We start from the raw sequence: 22976 nt of genomic DNA, 5'->3' as shown, positions 1-22976 counted from the left end.
CGAGACAGCAGTGGGTGCTTGGGACCCCAGCCCCAGCCTCAGCCCGCCCTCCGCCCTGGGTGCGTCCAGCTGGGGGCGCCCGGCTCCCCGAACCTAGCTGGGTGGAGGGACTGCGCGGCCTGTGGGCGGGGCCGCCGCGGCAGGCCTCGCACACTCCGATTGGTGTCCCGTGTCCTCGTGACGCGCGGTCCCGCCCCACGCCCCTCCTCCGCATCCGCGCGGGGGAGCGGACGGTGGGGACTGAATGGGCGCGAGCGCGGCGTCGGGGGCTGGCGGGGGCGCGGGACACGGGGCTGGCTGCCAGCAGACGCCCCTTCCTTAGTATGCAGACGAAGGCGGCGGGCGGCGCGGAGCGGCGTCCCCTGCAGCCGCGAACCGAGGCGGCGGCGGCCGCGGCACCTGCCGGCCGAGGTACGTGGCGCAGCCCACTCCCTCGCGCAGCGGGGCTCGCGGGCTGGGGGCGGCGGCGGCGGCGGCGGCGATCTGTCATTGCCCTCGCCTGTCTGGGCCTAGCGGCTCCGCCCCAGCCCCCACGGGCAGCGCCCAGGGTACGGCGCCCCCAGACGCGCCTCACGGGGACGCGGGCTGAGTCGTGGCTGGCCGGGCGTGGGGCGTTGCGGCCCGCTGTAGAGGCGCAGGGGTGAACGGCCTGGGTGCCCTGTCCAGCCGCAGTGGCCCTTTCCTCACAGCTTTCCGCAGCGGTTCGGGGTTTAATTCATTGCTGGAAGCTTCCGAGCCAGCAGAGCCGAGTTAACTCATTTCCCCGGGACCGGATTGGGGGACTCCCCGCAAGGTAACTGGTAGCTCCCGATACCGCTACCGCCCTTTGCATCAATCTAGAAGGTGGGATGTGTGATGTCTGTAGGTAGAAATTCGCCAGTGACCTTTCCTGCCCCCTCTCTGCGACCAGCCCTGCGGAGGAGATGTTTTGGTGACCTTTGGTTTCTTCTGAATTGCAAGCAGTGCTTGACCAATGTATGCGTTCGTTATGCGCCTTTAGTGTATAAGTAACGCAAGGTTTTTAGAGAGCATTTCTGAGCAGCGAATAAGGAGAGGCAGGGTCCTCTTGCCCCTACTCCACACCAGCTGAGTGACCTTGGCCAACACTGATGTCCCTGTGGAGTTCGGTCTCCTGGTCTGTACTGAGAAGCTTGATCTGCTCATGGTCGTGGTCACTTCCAGGTGACCCCGTTCCGTGATTCTGAGCACAAAATGTATTTAAGATATAGAGGGTCCTGCAGAATCACTAGCTGACTTGAAAGACTAATTTTATGTTCTCACATTTTAATTAGTGTACATAATGGCCTCTGCTTAATTAGGTAGCATTGTTTTAAAAGGGAAAATGGTTTTACCTGTGGTGCTTTATCTGGCACCCTTGGACTGCCTGCTCTTCTGCCAAGCACTTTTTTGGGTATTGGGATTGTGAAGAGGAAGGAGACTCATTTCCTGCCTTCTGGTGTTTAGCGGAGCCCTCTTCTTGGCATATGACTGCTAATCCTCTTCCACAGAAGGTCGCATGTCCTGAAACTGGAAGAGGTACCTGTATCTGTTGATTGAAGGGGTACAGGCTCAAAAACAGTCAAGAAGGGTTGTGGTTCCGTATGTGTAATTCTGAAAGCTTGACAACTTAGAAGCATGTCTTACATCCCTGCTCATAGAGCTGGGGATCACCTAAATTCCAACCAATGCTTGGGCAAGGAGAGGCTGCTATGAGCTTCAAGAGTACTGTAGCCACATGTCACAGGGCTTTTTACATGTCTGTCCATTATGTGAGTGCTGTTGTTTCTGTGAGAGGAAAGAACCTTCCTTATAATTAGTAGTCATTTCTTTCCCCAGGCAAGAAAAGAAATGGGTGAGATAGAAAGGTATGAAGAGGTTTATGGAAGAGAGAGAGGGCCGACAGGCATAAATTCTAAAAATTTGCCTTTTATGACTGCCTATTTTGAAAATGCTTGTAATTTTGGCATAGATTACCAAATTGCCCCATGTTACTATACCGGTCTATTTTGATTGGTATTGAATTTAAAGGATATGTTCAAGGGAGAATAAGAACAGACTCTTTGTTCTTTGATTTTGTCTCCTCCAGTTCTTCTCTGCTTTCCTTGCTGTGCTATTTGACAGCAGTGAGGGTGTTTATTTAGCAGGTTGTCTCTTGGGAGGTGAATGGACAATAAAAGAAGATGTTAAAAATTACCTGGCTGCCTTGTCAGTCTTCATATATTTATGGGGCTCCCCTAGGTACATATTACATTTGTTTTTCCTTCTGTTAATATGCCTTATATCAATTTAATTGTTAGAACAGTCAAAGAATCTAGAAGGCAAGACAGGAAGATTTTTCTGCCCTTATATTCCCTTCCAGTCACTACCCTCCTCAAGGGAAACCCCTGCCTGACTTCCTGCACTTGTATAAATGGAATCCTACAGTGTCCATCTCTCCTTACAAGTTAGTTTTCTGTGATTCACTCATGATGCTACCTGTGATAGTATGTTCACTTTCATTGCTGATTTGGTCATGGAGTGACCAAATCTGTGCACTGTCGATGGACATTTGGGTAGTTTCCAGCATTTTGGTTTTTACAAATAACGCTGTTGTGAGTGTTCTCATACTTATCTTTGGTATGCATTTCTGATGGGGGTATACAAAGGAATATGAATACTGGGTCGTGGGTTGTGTGTATGCTTAGCTTTTGGAATAATTACATTGCTTGTTCCTTGTTACTAGCTGATGTGTGTAACGTCTCTTTTCACTGTCACTTCACCGAGGAGACTGAAGCAGGAGTCGGACGGGGAGTCATGGCCAATTTCTACATGGCTGTGCCCCATGTGTTGTTGGCAAGTGCAGTCACCTCCAGGCCCCAGTCTCCCCTGGGTCAAGCAGCAGGACAGGCTGAGCTGTGGGAACCCTTCTGCTTCAAGGATCTGTGTCTTCAGAGAAGAATTTCTCTGGCCAAACTGTTTTTCTTTGTCTGAATTCCCTTGCTTCTTACTGCTGAGGTTCCCGGGAACCTCTCCTCCCTTAGCTTTTGTAATATTGTACTTTCTATACTTTGCTTCTACTTCTCTGACCTGTCTTCCTTGCACCTCTGGATTTCTACTTAAGAATTCCCCTGTGCCCTAAACCAGGGGTCCCCAACCCGCCAGGCTGCAGACTGGTACTGGTCTGTGGTCTGTTAGGAACCAAGCTGCACAGCAGGCAGTGAGCTGTGGGCAAGAAACCTAATCTTCATCTGTACTTGCAGCACAGGAGGTGAGGCTGTGGGCGAGCAAGGAAGCTTTATCTATACTTGCAGCTGCTCCCCAGCGCTGACATCACCGCCTCAGCTCTACCTCAGATCATCAGGCATTAGATTCTCACAAGAGCACTGGTGCCAAAAAGATTGGGGACCGCTGCCCTAGAGGAAAAACCCATTTCTTGTTTGGTCTTTTGAAGCTGTACAAGACATTTTTGTTCTCCTCTTACATGGTGTAAAAAAATATCTAGGATTAAGTGATTGGGTGGTTCACCAACTCCTATACGCATGAATTTTCCCCCTTTCCCTTTAAGTTTTAAATATTTGGAATCATAATAGTTAAGTATCATATGATATGATTTGATTAATTCGAAGAGGGAAAATCGACGAAAACGAATTAAATTTTAAAAGTGTACTTTGATGAAATAATCTGTCTTGTGAACATTAAGGCTTTTTTAAGACTAGGTGTCATTTTTATAATTGAAGACATTGTGTAATGTTCAGAGCAGTAGTTTTTCTATTACACATGTACAGTTCCTTCTACCCTGACCTTCCTCTCCTTACTTTCTACTTTTTCATCTTCTTCTTTCTTCACCTCCATTCTGCCTTTAACGTCTTGTTCTCATTTCCTATCTAGACTGCAGCAGCAACAGAGAAGGACAGAGTGTGATACTTCATCAAGGCCGCCAGTACTCTCTTTGCTTGTCATTTTCTGCAATCAAATCCTTAGTCATCCAGGACTTGATGGCTGGTGCAGGCATCCTGCTTATCTTTCCTCTGGGCCAGTACTGTCCAGTGGAACTATAACTCAAGCCACACATATAATTTAAAATTTTCAAGTAGGCACATTTGAAGAATTAAAAAGAAACAAATGGGTCAAAGTTTTAATTTTCCAGAAAGATAAAAACTTCTCAACTTAAAAACACCTAATAACACAGCCTGAAACTAAAGTAAGATAACAGAATGAGAAAAAAAGTTTCCAAATCTGCCATCATAGTGAGAGATTTCAGTATACCTCTTTCAGTATCTGATAGAACAATCTACTAAAAACCATGGAATTATTAAAAAAAAAAAACCCACAAGCTTGATCAAACTGATTATATAGTATATATAGAGAAACATAATTCCAGCAAGTGAAGATAATACTTTTACAAAAACTGAGTATACACCAGGTCATAAAGTAAGTCTTAACATATTTAAAATAATTAGTATCATACAAATGTCAAAGTTCTTTGACCACAATGCAAATTATATATCAATTTTAAATTTTTTTAAATAAAAAATTTTTTAATTTTTTGAAAATTTGAATATGAAAACTATGAGATTTGAAAGATAAAGAAGTAAAGAAAATATATATCAAAACTTGTAGGATGAATTGTACACTTAAAAAAACTTGTGGGATGTAACTAAATCAGTATTTAGAGAGAAATGTAGTCTTAATTCCTCATATTAGCAAGAAAAAAAGGCAAAAATTAATGAGCTAATCAGCTAAATTAAGAAGAAACTAGGAACATTGCAATTAAAATAAATCCATTGAATGAGAAGGAATTTTTAGAAACAGGTGAAATTAATTTTAATTATTTTAGTTAACCAATTATGTCCAATATATTATCAAATCAATATAAAAATTGTTAATGAGCTGTTTTACATTTTTCTCTTTCAGTTATCTGCCAAGCAAATCTAGGATCATGGTTATCTAGCAGTGTTTTGCAGTTGGCAAGGAGAGTAGGCTCTTTGTGAAAATGTTGATAATAACCCCCTCACCCCCAACAAACCCACATGCTACGAAGCATAGGATGGAAAAGAGGATAAATGCTATACTGACTCACTTTTCCTCACCTGTTCTAGACATGTTATATATGTCAGCCCATTTAATTTTCACAAAAGCCATATGAGTTTGGTATCATCGCCATTTGAGGGCATTGAGGCTTAAAGAGGTTAAGAATAACTCTAGGGGACAGAGCTAGGATTCAGATGCAGGCACTCTGGCCTGCAGGTGGTAGATAAAGCCAGTGCATCCCTGTCTTTGTAGCATATAGTGCATCCCTACCCCACTCTGCAGAACAGCTCCTATGGAAATTCTTGGAAGTGTCAGCTGAGGTGGCTGAGATGGCTCTGTTCCCTGGTCCAGGTCGGACCTTCCCAGGCATACCTCCTGCCTTGTCTCAGTTCACAAGAGGACTTCTACATCTCTAGTCCAGCCTCAAGAGAGGTCTCTCCAAAATCCAGTTTCGGTTTCAATCGCCCCCACCCCACACCCTTCCCCAGTTGCTCCTTTTAGCATAAAATTCCAACTCGCCATGACCTGGCCTGCTTGTTTTTTCCAGCCTGTTAGTACATTGTTGCCTCCTGGGCTGGGCCTTCAGACACTCCACTGGGAGTTGTCCCCTTAATGCCTGCTATCCCTGTTCAGGTGGTACTTGTTTTCCCCTGCCCCCCCTCCAAGTCCTACTCATTTCCTATTGGGGGAGCTTTTTCTAAGCCCCTTCCCATGCACACATGTACACACACACCCCAAATCTAAAATGCCTCCTGACACTGACTGCTCTCACGTCCAGTGAGAGTAAGGTAAAAAGAAAAACTATGAAAATAATTACATTGGTGATAGAGCTACTTGTCCAATTTTTAAAATGAGATTAGGAGAGCTTTTTGAAGGAGAGACTGTCAGTGTTGCTTATTGCTATATCCCCAGGCGCATGCTCCGTGCTTGATTAAAAACTGGTTATGTGAATGACGGTATACCTGTTTGGGAGCCTGCCCAAATGCTGGTTTCCCAAATTTTTGGAACAAAGAGTAACAGGGATGTATGATTGGGGTATAAAATTGGATATTTTAGCCATGCCTCTTACAGACCTTAAATACATACATGTTGGTTTTAGGAGTTCAAACATGTTTGGCTTGATCTGAGCTTGAAGTGGACCAAACAAAACTTTCCTTTGTCTTTTCTATGATTGTTCCCTCTCCTTCAGTCTCTAAATTACCAGGGCTTTTCACTCTTCAGGTTGTTTCCAGTGACTGAATGTTTGCTCGGGTCATTGCCACTTTCTCGTTTGGGGTTTTATATGACCAGTCTGGTTCTTCTGTTCCTTCTGTCACTTCATAATCCCAAACCTTAAGAACCCACACCCTTACTCTTTCCTTTTGGGGGTGGGGGTCTCCATTATTTTAGAATTTGCATACACTCTTTCCCATCATCTCATGCCCTGTATTTCCCATTATATTCAAGTTTGGAGAAGGTCCCTGTGTTGGAACCTGTTTATATTGGGTTCCAGAGTTGCTTTTGTTAATTCTACTGATTTTCACTTTCTCCTATTAAGTATTATTTATTTAGCCCAACTACTTGTATTTCCCTTCAGTTGAGAGGGAGATCTTTTATTAAAAAGGTAGCTTCTCCTGTAGCATAGTCTGCATATATAATTTGCTGTCAAAGTGGCCTACCCTGTGAGCTATTACATAAGGCCTTTTGTTAGAGCTTAGAGGGACCCCTAAGAGGAGGGCCAGTTCTGTGGGAAGTTTCCTCAGTTTACCCCAGTGTCATGTCTTATTCCCTCTAGCCTCCTCCTCTTTGAGGGGTACCCCCACCTCTGCTTTTAAATCACCTCAGAGAATGGTGGCAGCATGTGGAGCCTTCTTGCATGCACATGCTCTCTCTCTCCCCCTCCCCGCTTCGCTCTCCCCTCCCCTCTTCCCTCTCTTTCTTTCTTTCTCTCTTCCTGTTAGTGGCCTGAATTTGTTATGCAGGTGGATCTTGGCTGACTGGGTGCTATAAAAATAGCCCATGCCAGCTCAGTCACTGAGTTCTGTGACATTCTGTGGCATCTTCTTCCTGCACGTTTCTTGGTCAGCCCCTGCTCTGGCTCAGCTCCCTACTTAACTTCTGGCTGCAGTGATCTCAGCGGCCCCTTGACCGTCCTTTCCCTTGGTCACTTTGATCCCAGGGTAAGCTCACCAACCCCCTGCTTATGAACCACTGTGGGCGCCCGATGCCGCCTCCTCTGGGGCCAGTTTGGCAGGCCTGGTGCCTTGTTGGCCTCATCTCCCACAGGTCCTCTGTGATCTGGCGTGAGCACACCTCTCTGGACATTTGGCATGCCCTTACTTCCATCTGGAATGCCTGTTCCTCTCAGACTGAAGTCTTGCCCATCCTTCAAGGACCCATTTGCACATCATCTCCTGCACAAAGCCTGCCTGATTTCCTCTGATGGAGCTCGTGCTTTCTTGCCCAGGGTGCTCCAGGCGCACGGCCACTCCTCTGTCATGGCATCATTCCATATTTGGGATATTTAGGTATTTTCCTTTCCCTGGCTGGATTATTCATTTAAAGAAGAAAGGAACTTTGTCTTCTTTACCTTCTTAATGCCTGGTATATGGAAGGTGCTTATTACATGCTTATTTAAAGGACTATTAGGTGAAAAAACAAATTACACAACAGTATGGACCAGTCTCCTTTAGCTGGGCTATACAAGAAAATTTAGCCCTAGTACTCTAAAGCAGAGGTTCCCAGCCCCCGGGCCACTGACCTTACCGGTCCATGGCCTGTTAGGAATATGGCCGCACAGCAAGAGGTAAGCGGTGGGCAAGAGAGTGAAGCTTCATCTATATCTGCAGTCACTAGTATCACCACCTCAGCTCCCCCTCAGATCATCAAGCCTTAGATTCTCATAGAAACACCGGTCCCTCATGCCAAAAAGGTTGGGGACCATTGCTTTAAGACAATCATTGTATGTTATGAATACCTTCTCTCCTATGCTTCTAGAATGCATCTAAGTATAGACCATCTTTAGAAGAATTAAGAAAATAGACATGCAGATCCTTTTCTGTAGGGCTAAATTGCCCAGTGCAACCGAGCTTGAAGAAGACTGATATAGACAGCATGATCCCAGTCCTGATGAAATGTACATATGCAAACAGAAAAGACCCGTAGAATATAGACCAGGATGTTAACAGTGGATATCAGTACTCTGTAATGTAACAACCAGTATGTGATTTCATAAGGGTCTCTCTGCTTTTATATAATTTATGAATTTCTAACTCTGTGATAACATTGTAAAAAATATTTCTTGACTAAGCCAAATCGGAGTTCCCAAACCTGGTTACACCTCAGTATAAGGCGGCAGAGTTGGAGTTTCTGTTATTAATTAAATATAGCTCCCTGTGCCCTGCTGCAGTGGACCAGGAGTCACCCGGCCAAGGCCCTCAGCATTTCCCCTAGTGAACTGGGCCTCGGTGTGAGGATGATTAGCTGTTAGCTGTCTGCACCTGGCGTCTGTCTCTTTTTTGCTGCCACTGGTCATCTTGTGAACTGAAGGGCTGAGTTCGCAGCAGGCATGGCTCACTGTGAGAGAAACCAGCATACTCATGGATATACTCATGGCTACTCTCACAAGCAAATCTAGAGGTGCTTCAGTAGGTGCTGAAGCAGGTGGATTTCGTGAGGATATTTGCTTAGTCTCTAAGTAACTCTCATCAAGTTACTTATTAATTACAGAAGGAAAATTGTAACTTGACAGAGGAGAAACCTGCTTTACACCATTTTAACTAATTGATCAAATTTAACACCACCAGTATTAGGAGAAATCGATATCATGTGCCTCCAGAGAAAATGCATCAAGAAGGGCACAGAATCACTACTGTGATATTCCTGCCCCAAATAGGTAACTTGAATCTTATCATAAAGAAACAGAGAAACCACAATTGAGAGACATTCCATAAAATAATAGGCCTGTACTTTTCAAAAAATGCCAAGGTCGTGAAAGATAAAGGAACCATTTCAGATTAAAGGAAACTGCAAGACGTGACCGCTGAGTGCCCCGTGTAATTCTGGACGTGTAATCCAGTTCCTGCTCTAAGACCATTTGGGGACTACTAGAGAAATGCATATAAGGCTATTAGATGAGATAACACTATTGAAGAAACAGTAATTTCTTGATTTTTATCATTATACTGTGGTGGTATAAGGGGGTGTCCTTGTTCTTAGAAAATACTAAAATATTTAGGGGTAAATATAATCATGTCTTCAACTTATTGCTTTAATATGGTTAAAAGGTAATATGAATATTATATACTAATAGAATTATGGTAACAAAGCAAATGTGTTGAATATTAACAATGGGGAGTCTAAGTGAATGGCATACAGGAACTCTATACTATTCTTGCAGTCTTTCCATAAATTTGAGATTATGTCAAAAAACAAAGTTTAAAAACTCGAAGCCCCTGGGTCATGGTGTTGTGCCCAGTCTAGCCTCAGGGCCACAGTGGGCTTTCTCGGTGTCTGCCCTTTCTGTGGTCATCACTGAGGTTATTTCCCATAACACTGAGCTCTCTTCAGAATTTGTTTTTCTTCATCTGGCATCGGAGCAAAGCAGGGTGGGTTACCACTGAGTGTGGCTTCACCTGACTGGAAGGTTTCTTTCTTCAGCTGCCTCTGGGGGCTGCTTGCTGTTCTAGGCGATTTCACTCCTGCCAGTTGTCCTCAGGTATCTGGTCAGCCAGCTCTAATCCACGTGTTTACCTGCTTTAGACTAGACCTACAGCTGTCCTGTGATAGAGGCTTGCCAGGCAGGATGTGACTTTGAAAATATATTCAAATGCAGTTGGAGAGTGTTTGTGCATGAGATCAGTACACTTCACCAGTGTCACTGTAAGAAAAGTCCAAACCTGTAGAGAATTTTAATAAGAGTTTATTGGAGCCAAACTGACAATATATGCCAGAGCAAGATCTCAAATGCCCAGGAGAATAACAGTTTTGCAGTTTCATTTATGCATTTGAAATTAAGGAGGGGATGTAAGGATAGTTGGAGAAAGCAAGGCAGGGATTGGATAACAGGATGGTTAGCAAGATTATGGGCTCTCTTGAGGGTTCATACCCTCTTCGAGGGGTAATACTTCTGGTATTTCAAAGGCGTGTTAACCTAGAGGCACCAGCACAATGGACGGGGCTGCCTTAAAACTTTCCACTAAAGAAGCTATAGGCTTCTTTGACCTGCCGTGACCTGCCCAGTTAGGAATTTATGATCAGGTCACCCTGGGAGGCTACTTTCCATAGAACCCCTTTGTTTCATCCACACCGAGGTGCTTTGGTCAAGCCCTTGCTAGCAAGTAAAGCCCGGGCCCCGGACAGTGCATTTTACCCAGAGCCTCGGTACTGGCCAGTTGAAGATGGGCCCCTCTCCTGCCTTGCTTGACAGAACCTCAGGTTGTGTGTTTTGATAGAAATCCTACAGGTACTATTTCTGCATGAGGAGGGGAGTCTCTTTCCAACCCCAGTTTTATCCAGGTTAGGGCAACCTTCCATGCTCTGGCTAGCATCTCTCCTGTGGGTTGGAGGTGGCAGGGGAACTCAGAAGGGGAACTCTAAGCTGGAGCCCGAGGTTGGTTTGTGGTTGGGTCTGCATATTAGAGTTTGCAGAGAAGTTCCTCATAAACTCATTAGCCCCAAGGATCAGAATGTGTTTAAGAATGGTAATTAAGCTTCTTTTCCTTTCTGTTTCCAGTTCTTCAATCAGAATATCCTACCTTCTACCCTCACACCATTTTCTCCACTCTTGTGTCCCCCTCTCTCTCTTTCCCCTTTTATCTTTTAAAATCTATCTTCTTCCACTTATTCCGACTTCCAATTTCTCTCCTAAATGGTCATAACTTATTAGCTTCTATTTAATAAGTTTATGTTTCCTGGTCTTACTTTGAAAAGTAGTTAAGTGGGACTTGTAAAATTTTAGTGGAGGAAGGGGCAGCAGAAATGTTCTCACCCAATCTTGCTTTACACATCTTCAAAGAGGTGTCTTGGACACAGTCAAATAGCCAACATTGAAACAGTTGAGTATTTTATCTCTTTTCTCTTAACAAAACAATGGATCCAGGTGTTCTTTTTTTCCATGGTGGTAGGTGGGACAATCATTTGATTTTGTTTTATCTCCTTCCTCAATATACACACAGTGATTTTTGTTTGAAAAAGGATTCCCATCCTTGTTCTCCATTTGCCAGGTATGTTGTGGACACTTCATAAACGTCCAGTGGTTGTGATATTTAGACACATGGAAGGGTCGGGTCTTCACATCTGCTTCTTGTTAAGACTATGCTAAATTTGGGTTAGCTTTTCTGTGAAGATCTAGGTGCAGGCTACTGATTGTGCATTCATTCAGTCATTGGTTCATTTATTCAACAAGTATTTAAGTGCCTTTTACATGCTAGGCATTGTTTTAGGTTCTGAGGTTATAGCAGTGAACAAAATTGACAGAGGCCCTTCTCTAGGAATCTTCTGATGGAAAAAGCAGACAATAGACATATATATGAGTAGCAATGAGTGCTCCGAAGTAAAGTAAAACAGGAAAGTTAATAACAGCTTGTGAGTGGGAATGGTGTTTTACAGAGGGTAATTACATTCACTTGATGTAATTTACATAACTTCCAGTTTTACATATTTGACCCCTTTTACTCCATCTACCACCCCTCCCTACCCTCTGTTCCCCTCCTACCCTCTGGTAACCACTAGTCTATTGTCCATGTCTCTGCTTGTTTGTCCTGTTCGTTTGTTGCTTTTAGGTTTATATCCCACATATAAGTGATATCATGTGGTTTTCAACTTTTTCTGTCTGGCTTATTTCGCTTAGCATGATTACCTCGAGGTCCATCCATGTTGTTGCAAATGGCAAGATTTCATCTTTTCTTATGGCTGAGTAATATTCCATTGTATATATGTACCACAGCTTCTTTAGCCAATCATCTGTCGTAGGACATTTCACTTGCTTTCATGGCCTGGCCACCATGAATAATGCTTCTATGAACATTGGTGTGTAAATATCTTTTCAGATATGAGTTTTAAAGTCTTTAGGGTAAATACCCAGTAGAGGGATTGCTGGATCATATGGTAGATCAATTCTTAGTTTTTTGAGGAACCTCCATACTGTTTTCCATAGTGGCTGTATCAATTTGCAGTCCCACTAGCAGCGTATGAGGGTTCCTTTTTTTCCACATCCTCTCCAACATTTGTTATTACTTGTCCTGTTGATAACAGGTGTGAGATGGTATCTCATTGTGGTTTTGATTTACATTTCCCTAATAGTTAGCAATATTGAGCATGTTTTCATATGTTTGTTGGCCATTTGTATTTCTTCTTGGGAGAAGTGTCTTTTCAGGTCCTCTGCCCATTTTTTAATTGGATCGTTTGTTTTTTTGTTGTTTTTACTGAGTTGTATGAGTTCTTTGTATGTTTCGGATATTAGGCCCTTGTTGAAGGTGTGTTTTGAACACAGACCAGAATAAAGATGGTAAGGGAGGGAGCCATCTGGAGGAGACAGAGGGAACTGCAAGTGGAGACCCTGAGGTGGGGATGGGAGTGTGAGGAGCAGCAGGAGGCCTACTAGGTGAAGTGGAGTGAGAAAGAGGAGAGTGTAAAAAAGGTCGGGAAGGGAGAGGGCTCTGGATTTGGCCCTGCAAGAGTGGCTGCCGTCTTAACATCTTTGCGACTTCAGTGAACTCTTAAAGAAATACCATTCGTAGTTGCTGGGCATGGTCTATTTTGGGAGAATGTTTTGGTATTCTGAGGACTCAAAATTAATTGCTTCAACACTTTTAAACATGTAAAAAGCAGGCAATTGAATGATAGTAATGATATATCCTCAATATTAGAGGAATACCGATTAATTAGGAGTAGATTAAAATCATACCTCTGAATCATTGAAGGGCTTGCATCTTGGTTGGTGGTCAAAATTAGTGGAGCAGCACTTATTTTTCATTGCTGAAGACAGGCCCTTATAACTTTGTGCAGTCTGTAGGATCTGAAAATCCTTAGGCTAAAATCTGTTGTTAATTACAACTGTGAGAAGCTTGCTGGCAAGCAGGGTTTCTCAAGTGCCGCACCCATGTAACTCAGGAGAAGACTTGCTTACAGTGTACATTTGGTGCCCATACCTGTTCCTACCAGGTGGGAGATTCTGGGAGTGAGGTTTGGGAATCTGAATATATTATAGTCTCCTCCAGTGGTTCTTGTGCACAGTCAGACCAGAGAATCACTGGCTAAAACATCGTGGAGGCATTTGGTATAGTAAATCGAATAAATGCTGTAAGATATCAGAGATGACTGTGTATGGTCTCAGCACCAGTGCTCTCGCCAGCACTTTCTTTGTGGTTTTGATATCACGAGTGAAATTTCACATTCCTAAAAAACATAAGGTGCCACTGACCCTGTGGAAATAGGGAAGCACTGTATAGTGGGGGTTTTATGGGCGGAAGTGGTGTTACAGGTCCAAAGTCCGTGTGCCCGTGGCTTTGAAAAGCCAAAACTCAGAATGATAGAGTTTGGAGTAAGGAAAAGTTTATTGATCGAGAAGATACTAGCCAAGAAGATGAGATTCATAGTGGTTCCTCAAATCTACCTTAAGAAAGTACAGAGTTCAGGCTTCTTTTCTGTCAAGGGAAGGGAAAATGGAAGGGACTGTTTTTGTAAAACCGAAGCCCCAAGCGAATCCTTCTAATGATTAGCTTGTCTACATGCAAGACAAAACAGGAGCTATTAGCCTTAGGGCCATGGGAAAGATGCAGGCTTGAACATGGAGTCAGAGACTCAGCATTTCACTGTGTTAACTGTAGGAGTGGAATGAAATGGTTAAAGGTGCTCTGCTTTAGTTTTATGAATCCAAGAGTAAATGTTGTCCTTCCACCCCGCCACCACCACCCCATCCCATGCACATCTGTGAACTCCACCTTCACGGGCTGGTGTGTGAATGCAGGCCTGTTCGTGTCTTTTGGCTCCCGACTAGATACTGAAGCTCAAGTATTAATTTTTAAGCCACAGTCTTTGATTTTCAGTTTTTGCATTAAGTTTTATTTTCTTCATTAACCTAAAAGTAAAAGGCCAAAATGAGGGGTAATGAGATTTGAGATCTGAAGGAATAGCTATTCAGGAAGCACTGATTTAGACAGAAACCCAAATAGTGTTTTGATTAGGAGGTGAAGGCAAGGGGAAAGGAAAGGGGAATAATTATGTTGCAAGCAAGAAAAGTGGCTACCGAGGTAAATCTCTTGAACGCATTTGTGTCTTTCCACAATGCCAAGTTTATTGAGTGGAACCTTCTCAGATAAACCCCATCAAGTACCGATGCAGGTTAACACACAACACAAGAGAGAGGAAGTACAGAATCTTATGCAACAGAGCAAAGGGATGAAAGTCTTCAGCGTCTCCAAATTCAGCTCTGTTGACTGGTGGTACTGATAGCTGCACTTTGGTCCCAAGCCAGCGTCTCCAACAGGCAGAAGGTCAGGGTTTTTGGCTCTTAGTGCACCCCTCCATGATGCTGTCAGGTCAGGCTTGGGCATCGTCTATCTAAGGTGTTCAGCTTGTATGGACTTTACAAGGTGGGATCCTCATGCTTATCAGCCCTTGTACTAGGGGCTTATCGGAGGCTGACGTTTCTGTGGTTTTGGATGGTCTGGTCACACCCTAAGTGTTACTGGAGAGTGGGGTTCCATTGCCCTCTCCACATGTTGTCCAGGCTCTTGATGTCTTGAACAAAGAATTAAGCAAGACACTGAAGTACAACAGCAAAAGAATAGCTTTATTAGAAGGGAGAGTAAAGCAACAGCTCACTTCCAGATTTGGAAGCAGGCCGAGCAAGAGAAGGGTGGCTCAAAGGGCTTGGTAACAAAGCCTTTGGGAGTTTTATCCCTACTTACTGTGGGTGGTTACTTTTCTTAGAGGAATGGGCTTCCAAGATCGACAGCTAAGATTGACAGGACTCAGTGATTCATCAATCACTTTCTGCCCGTGTTTGTTCCCAGAATTCAGTCTGTTATAAAGATATTAGTGAACTTCTGGGCATATGCATTATATTATAATGATGGCGTAATGAGGCTCAGGTGAGTTGGGGATCATTATGGTCTCCTTTGCGCAGGTGCGAGTGACTGACTTAAACTGGTACCTAATTTTCTGCCTGCCTGTTTCTTTGTGGAGGTTACTTTTCAGCCCCAAAATGCCTTTTGGCTTACTTAATTGCGGGTGGACTGGGGTGGGCCTTTACTAGAAAACGATGGCCTCAGCGTTTTACAGGCAGACCCAAAACTCCCTTTCTATCTTTCTTTCCTAACTTTTTTTAATAGCCATGAACCCCTTCTTAAGAGCATAGATGTTAAGGGACAAGGGGTCTCTTCTGTATCTGCTTCCTGCTTAGGAGGGTCATAGTCCCTGCCTATTGGGGTTTCATGGAGCTCTTTCCCTTTCTGTCTCAGTTAGAACGGGTTCTCGAGTTCTGCCAGAGGATGTATCCTGCTGAAATGCCGCTCCTGTCCTTAGATAAGAAAGAAAAGAAAATGCAAACTTGTTATTGAAATCATGTATTTATTAATTTTCTTAAGTGAAAAGAATAAGCTTAGTAAGGGAAGACAGACTAGGTTAACACATTACTTAAAGAAAGCAAGCCTTGGGTTAAGGGTCCCTTCTTCCTGGTGACCACAATGGTCCTGTCTGGCCCAAGGCAATATCTGCTTACAATGGACCTAGAAGAATGTTATGCTTCAGTGATCCTTAATAACCAGAGGACCTGAGTTACTTAATCAATAACTTTAGTTATAAATTTCAGAGTTATTACCTGAGTTTGAGGGAGAAGGGCTTTTACCCAGGGAAAGGAAATAAAGCGATTAAAAGTTCTGTGAGTACATTTTGTAAATAATGACCCATATCATAAGGGCAATCCCCTTATGTGCCAGTTCACATTACTGTTATGGCCCCCATGGAATCCACTTATAAAGTCCAAAAAGTCCTTAACTCTTTATGCTCTATACAACGTGCAAGGCAGTCCCCCTGACTCCATTTTAAAGTGCCTCTGTTTGTATTATTTTTAACATTTTCCTTTTTGATCAAGATCTTCCTTTGAAAATAACACCGAAAAATCAGAAAACACTGACTAGTTACTAAAAGCATCATTGACCCCTCGTTGCCAAGAAGGCTCATTATCAGTATGTGTCCCATGTGGGAGGGAAAGTGTTTTTTTCTCAGGAGCCTTAGGCCACATTTGAGCAACAAGAGTGCCAGGACAGAGGACAGCTTTATCATCATGTTTTTTTAAAGACAAACATATTCTGTATTCTTGAGGTTTCTCATACGAAGTCACATAGGCTTTAGTCATCATCTCAAAATGTTGAACAACTATATTTAAGATGTTCTTATAACATTGAGCAATGCAAAATGAAATTTTATAGCAGCAAAAATTCCTATAATAACAAACGAAATATTAAATCCAATTTGGAGAATAAATCTGAACCAGGAGGCAATACTGGGGGGCAGCCAGCCGAAGATATCAAAGAACCATGAAATGTCAGTGGGCACTCTATGTAACTATTTGCGTGTGCCCAGATCTTATCTAGCTCCATCTTTGTTTTACCAGAGGTGTTTTCTCCAAGTACAACAAGAGGTATTAACAACAGAGCAAACCCCACTTATTCAATAGGATATGGGCAAGAACAAGTCTAACACTAGCACAAGGGAATGTAAAGATTTTTCCTGATTGGCTATTGCTTTGGTGGTAGCTCCAGCAATTTCCCCTCAGGTTTTTGATAAGTTTCTAATCATGTGCTCATTAATTGCAACACCTACCCAAGGAAAAAATATCTTTCCAAATCTGACATCTTCACTAGAATTGATACTGCCAGGCACTGAACACCCTTGGCTGTGTGTACAGCCAGTTGCATGTTTTGATCTGCGAGGTAGCTTTAAAGATGATGTTCAATGCTGAGCTATCTTTCCAGGTAGAAATTTAGGGGAAAAGGAAACAATAACTATTACAATGAGTGCTTGGCCTCTCATATTGTTTGTGAGATAGGAAGGAACTAAATGACGGAAAAATGGAGATGGAGATTATACAAGCCTGGCCCAGAATCTTGGGCTAGTTGCCCACAACAGATGTTGTCAGCTTCACTTCCCAGTAATTTTTAATTTCAAATATTCTGTTGATTTAGCAGTCCAGTTAGGTGCAAGAGCTTTCTTTAAAAGGAAAAACATGAATCCAAAGCAACAACTTTAAAGTTGGCTACACACAGATTAGTTAAGAGTACCTGATATATATGGTCCTTTCCATTCTTTGGTTGTAAAGAGTCCTGAAGGTATCTTTTCCAGTAATCACCTAGTTGTAAATTGTGGTGTTTAATTTCTTCGTCTTTTTTAATCAATTGGATATCACAGGCAGGTCAAGCTAAATGCATAGGTTGACCTAGTAAGGCTGCTGGGAACCCTGTAAGCATGACACCCGGCCAATTTTTTCAAGAAGGCTTCTGTAAGTCAATTGTTCCTTAAAGCTATGTGGTCATATCTGGGACTCTGCAAGTCTTTCTCAAATATGACATTCCAGTCAGTCTTGGTAGTGTAACCAGTGTTTCCATTTGTGTGCTGTTACAAGGAGAACAGATTCTTGTTGAACTTATGTAAATAATTACATGGCCATGAAAATAGCAACACTCACTATGAGTTTCTGAATTCTGGAGGAATCAGGTCAGGAGGAAAAGGTGTTTGTATTCTGCTTCTAAAGGTATACCTTACCAAAGAGCTGTAGATCATAGCTTAGGAGAAAAAAAATTCTTATATCTGGAAAACAAAGATTAAAAAAAGCAATATTTTAAATAAAAAGTCAGAAAAATTATAATAATCATCAGTTCAGTCTCATGTTATTCTTGTTAATCTTGATCTCTTTTTGTTAGTTTAATGAATCCACTTTTTCTTAGAGTTTTGCAAATCCTCACCCAATTTAATGGTATGATCTGAAAGTTTATCAAAACGCGGTATTCTAGAATGAATGTCAGAGTCATTTAACATTTGATATGAATCTCCCTGAAGATGAAACAGTTGCAAAAATTATCAGAGTAAGAGAATGACTCTGTAAATGACAAAGACTTAAAATGATATGGTTCAAGATTTGATTGTAGTGCATTTGACAAAGAAGTTTGCTTTTCTCTGCAGCATACAACTTTTTAAGATAATAGCTAGAATTACAAATGAAAACATCAGGACATTTTAGGTCTTTAGGGATTTTATATATTTTCTGAAACATTTATTTTAATAACAATAATAAATGCATACACATTTTCACTTGATAATGCTTCTCATGTAATTTAACATAGCAACTATGCCTAATTAGTTTAATTTTCCCCTTTTGTAAAGAGAGAGATATCCTTTGAAGTGCTTCAGGGACCTCAAAGCACTATGGGAAAATCTCAGTTATTTCCAGATTAAGAAAAAAACTTTAATTTTTGAATTTTGGAAAGTTTGTCAACCATCAAAAGTTTTAAAACACTTGGTTAAAAAGGATCATAGGTCACTGAAACAATGTTTAATTATCCATGTAATCTTGGTGACAAACACTGCAGGCAAATACAGAAAATTAAATAGTTGCAAGTTTTAGCTCTTTTAATATTAAGAAGACTTATTTTACCTAAGCAATCAAAGAGCACAGGAAAATAATAAAACACAAAACTTTTATTTTACCTTTATAATCTCTTATTAAGAGCGTTCGATCGTACAGGAAAACTTGGTCCTTTTAGCAGATGAAAGAACATTGTTTTATTTTTACATAAGTACACTGTTGATATCAAAGCTTATGAGAAATCCATTCGATCTTATTCAGCTTGGCCATGCACAATATTTCTTAAAATTCCTTTTCACAAACTTACAACTTAGATTGTTATTTCCTTAAAATGCGTTTTCATACCTTATATCTTCTTTTACTGAAAATATATATTATATCCATGCATTCAAAGTTGTTCCTCTTATTGTTCGTAATAAGCAAGGTACTACATATATATTGAAATTACATATATTGGAATTTTTAACCCTTAAAAACATTTTCTAATGAAAAATAAATAATTGTAAACTGTTATATCAGATTTTTTTAATTGGCAAATTTATTAATACATTCATAATTTCAGAAATCACATGTCCCTTTATATAGTATGATCTTTCAATGTGACAAATTTACTAACCCAAATTTATCTTTTAATGTGTCTGTAATAAGAAGCCAAAAGTAGGTAAACTTAAGACTTATTTAACAATTAATGTTTCAGTGTTTTATCTTATTTGGAAATTATCTAAATATTCAGTAAATTTCCATCATTTGATTTAGCTACCAAAACTTTAAAGTTTTGGTGAGGGGAAAAAAAATGGTGTAGATGATAGAGACTCTATTCATCCCTCTGGTGACCAAATCAAAGTTGTGATGGAAACAAGGAGCAAGCAGCAAGGAAAAGTCACCTGGGATCTAGAGGAACAAGCCATACAACTAGGGAGAAATCCAAGAAATCACCCTGCAATGTCAGAAGGTAGGATGGGACGAGGATGCGGGGCCGCCCCGTCTGGAGCAGCTGAGTGAGACGGAGGCTGCGGCAGCGGCAGCGGCAGCGGCAGCGGCAGCGGCAGCGGCAGCGGCAGCGGCAGCGGCAGCGGCAGCGGCAGAAGCTTCTTAAAGGGGCCACGTCCATGACCGAATTTTCACGGTGAGGGACCTGCTCACTGTGAGCACCAGCGCCGATTCGGCTGTACGCAGGGAGCATCAGAGACTTATAGAGAGATATTGTTTTAGTGAGGGCTGAGGTGAGACTCGCTCGGTACAGAAGTGCCGGGGTATCCATCGTTCCCTGTCGAGCCCTCCCCCTCCCAGTGTGGGACTCAGCACTGCGATAGCCATGATGTCATCAAACTGGATAACAGAGGTCGCTCTGCCCAGATGATTCCCTGAAACCCTGGCTCCCCCAACTCACATCCCCACCCAAGCCACATCCAGGTATATCCTCAACGAGTCAGATGCTCCTTGCTGAGCAGCGCCTAGACTCACACTGGAGGCAGCTGGCCTCTGTTTCTGATGTGGCCTTTTGAGGCAATTATAAGCACAGTATCTGTGGATTGCTTGCTGAATCATTTTACTTTTTTATTTTTTTAATTATTTTTTATGCCTACAGTACCTGGTTTTCATAGGTGGTCTCCCATGCAAGTACTAACTAGACCCGACCCTGCTTAGCTTCTGAGATCAGATATTAGGCTTGTTCAGGGTGGCATGACCATAGACCATGGACCGTGGCTCCACTGGGGCATGAACCCAGAACCTTCTGTGTGTAACCGCTACACTATGGAACCACGCTTCGCTTGCTGAATCTTAACAGGTGGCCCCTGAGGGGCAGAGGCTTGGGCTAAATTTGGCCTGCAGCTGAACCCCTCCAAAGACTGTGCCACTGTACACCTACTTCACAAATCCACACTAATAAGACCGGGAGACTTAAAAGCTTTGCTTAATACATAGAAACAGACACGGAAAGGCAGCCACATTGGGAAGCAGAAATCATATGAGAGAACAGAACAGAGATCCAGATTTAATGGAGTCAAGCAATCTACCAGATGCAGAGTTCAAAACACTGGTTATAAAGGTGCTCAATGAACTTTTGGGAAGTGTAGATAAATTTAGTGAGAACTTCAACAAAGAGATAAAAAACATAAAAATGGAAATGGAAATTATAAAAGAGAATCAGTCTGAAATGGAGAACACATTATCTGAGATGAGAAGTATATTAAATGGAGTAAACAAAGGAATAAAGTAAATAAAGAAAAGGATCAAATGCCCTATCTAGAGGATGGGAAAGCCAAGGACACTCAATCAAAATGGCAAGAGATAAGATACCAAGACTATAAAAATAATTTAAGAAGCATAGGGACACTATTAAGGGTCAAAATATCTGTCCAATCAGTGTACCTGAAGGAAAACAAGAAGTTGAACAGCTGTTTGAAGAAATAATGATAAAAATCTTTCCTAACCTGGTGAAGGAAATGGACATAAAACCCCAAGAAGCTCAGAGATTCCCCCAAAAAACAGGGATCCAAAGAGACCCACACCAAGACACATCATAATTAAAATGCCAAAGGTTAAATTCAAAGAAAATATTAAAAAGCAGCAAGAGAAAAGCAGATAATGACCTATAAGGGAACACCCATAAAACTGGCAGCCAATTTCTCAAAAGAAACTATGCAGGACAGAAGGGCTTGGCACAAAATATCTGACGTGATGAAGACCCAGGATCTGCAACCAAGGATACTTTATCCAGCAAAGCTATCATTTAGAGTCGAAGGACAAATAAAGAGCTTCCCAGGCAAAAATAAACTAAAGGAATATATCACCACCAAGCCAGTATTACAGGAAATGTTGGAGAGACTTCTTTAAAAAGAAAAAACATGTATCAAAAACAGAAATAAAGAATGGTAACAACTACATTCCTATCAGTAATTACCTCAAATGGAAAAGAAGTGCTCCAACTAAAAGATAGAGTGCATGAATGAAAAGGAAAACAAGACCCCTACATGTTGCCTATAAGAGACTCACTTCAGATTAAAAGACACACCCAGACTAAAAAGAATGGGATGGAAAAAGATACTGCTTTGCTGGACCAAGAAGGTATTTAAGTCAGACAGAGAAAGGTAAACACTATATGATTTCAGTTACATGCAGAATCTAAGGAATAAAAAGAACAAACTAATCAAAAACAGACTCAAATATAGTGGACAGTTTGGTGACGGACAGAGGGGTGGAGAGTTTGGGGGTATGGGAGAATGGGGTGAAGGGTTAAAGAAGTACAAATTAGTAGCTGATGGATGGTCACGGCATAGGGAATGCAGTTAGCATTAATATGTTAGCTAGGTGGAGGTTTCAGGAAAGGGAGGGAGAAATTGGGGGGATCATTTTATGAACTATATAGATGTCTAACCAATGTACTATATACTTGAAACTAATTAAAATAAATAAATTTAAAAAAAAACTTTAAAATTCCAAATTGCCAAAAGATTTTAGGATATATTTTAAAGTACACAGACCATAACATATAATTACTGCTAAAATGTTTTGCCTAAAAACCTTTTATTCTGCTTTTATCTATTAGTTTATTAATCTTAACAATTTCATTTAGATTGCCCACAAAAATCTCATGAGATGTTAGAACAAGTTAGCCATCATTCCGAGTTATTATTTTTGCTGACAAATTTGTAAGCCTAGTTAGAATAAAAGTATTATATTTAATTCTGATCATTCTATAGACATGCCTACCTATTTTATTTAGCTTTAATACCAAATGTTTTTCTAGAACTTGAAAAACATTTGGGTTTCTGTATTTATGAGAATTTTAGAATACGTACTCCTTAATTTATATAAGCACTTGTTTAAACCAATTAAATAGAGCTCTTCTACAAATTAGAAATACCATTTGGTGGTAGAAAATACCACACATATATAACACACATATATTGACACGAATGAACGTACAAACATGCAAACAGATGTCATGGCTTCTATAAAAGAAATGGGATCTGTTCAAAGGATCTTCCTCTCCCACCGTTCACCCCCTTCCCCTCTGCTTTTATTTTTTTATTTTTTGATCTAAGAATTACTTTCCTGAAATTTACATTTTAAAATGCCTAGATAAGTGTTTCTAGAGACGACCATATATTTACATTTCAGAAGCGCAGAGTAAGAAATGCAGGGTCCTCCCAGAAAGACTTTGGTTTTCTAAGGTCAATATTTAGAGCCTTTTGAAATGAATAGTGAAGTTTTGGGATAGTAAAAAGGATTGGTGGGCTTCCATTTGTTTCTGGAACCATACCCCTGGTCCTGTAAAGACTAAATTTGTAAAACAAAGACAGCTGCTTTCAATTCCTCAAAGTGTTAATTGCTGCCTAAATGACATCATAGCTAATCCATTTATACAAAGGATTACTAGAATGAGTACTCAAATCAA

General features: G+C 41.6%; 1 protein-coding gene across 4 annotated transcripts in view; it reads left to right on the top strand.

Annotated features, from left to right (window-relative positions):
• The first annotated feature begins 203 nt into the window (after positions 1-203).
• Positions 204-22976, top strand: part of ST3GAL5 (ST3 beta-galactoside alpha-2,3-sialyltransferase 5) — a 61478-nt gene continuing 38705 nt past the window's right edge. The window contains exon 1 of one of the 4 annotated variants that reach the window (XM_039852729.1): positions 204-411. In XM_039852729.1, coding sequence (XP_039708663.1) covers positions 324-411 — 88 coding nt within the window. In that variant the 5' untranslated portion in view covers positions 204-323. Of the gene's footprint in view, positions 412-532; positions 794-22976 lie in introns of those variants that run through there. The other 3 variants (XM_039852733.1, XM_039852730.1, XM_039852731.1) reach the window with 3 other exon arrangements.

This window comes from Pteropus medius, unplaced genomic scaffold (assembly GCF_902729225.1).
Source record: "Pteropus medius unplaced genomic scaffold, Ma_sr-lr_union100, whole genome shotgun sequence".
Taxonomy (NCBI): Eukaryota; Metazoa; Chordata; class Mammalia; order Chiroptera; family Pteropodidae; genus Pteropus; species Pteropus medius.
The sequence above is the reverse complement of the archived record's forward strand: the minus strand, read 5'-3'. Positions and strand labels throughout refer to the sequence as shown.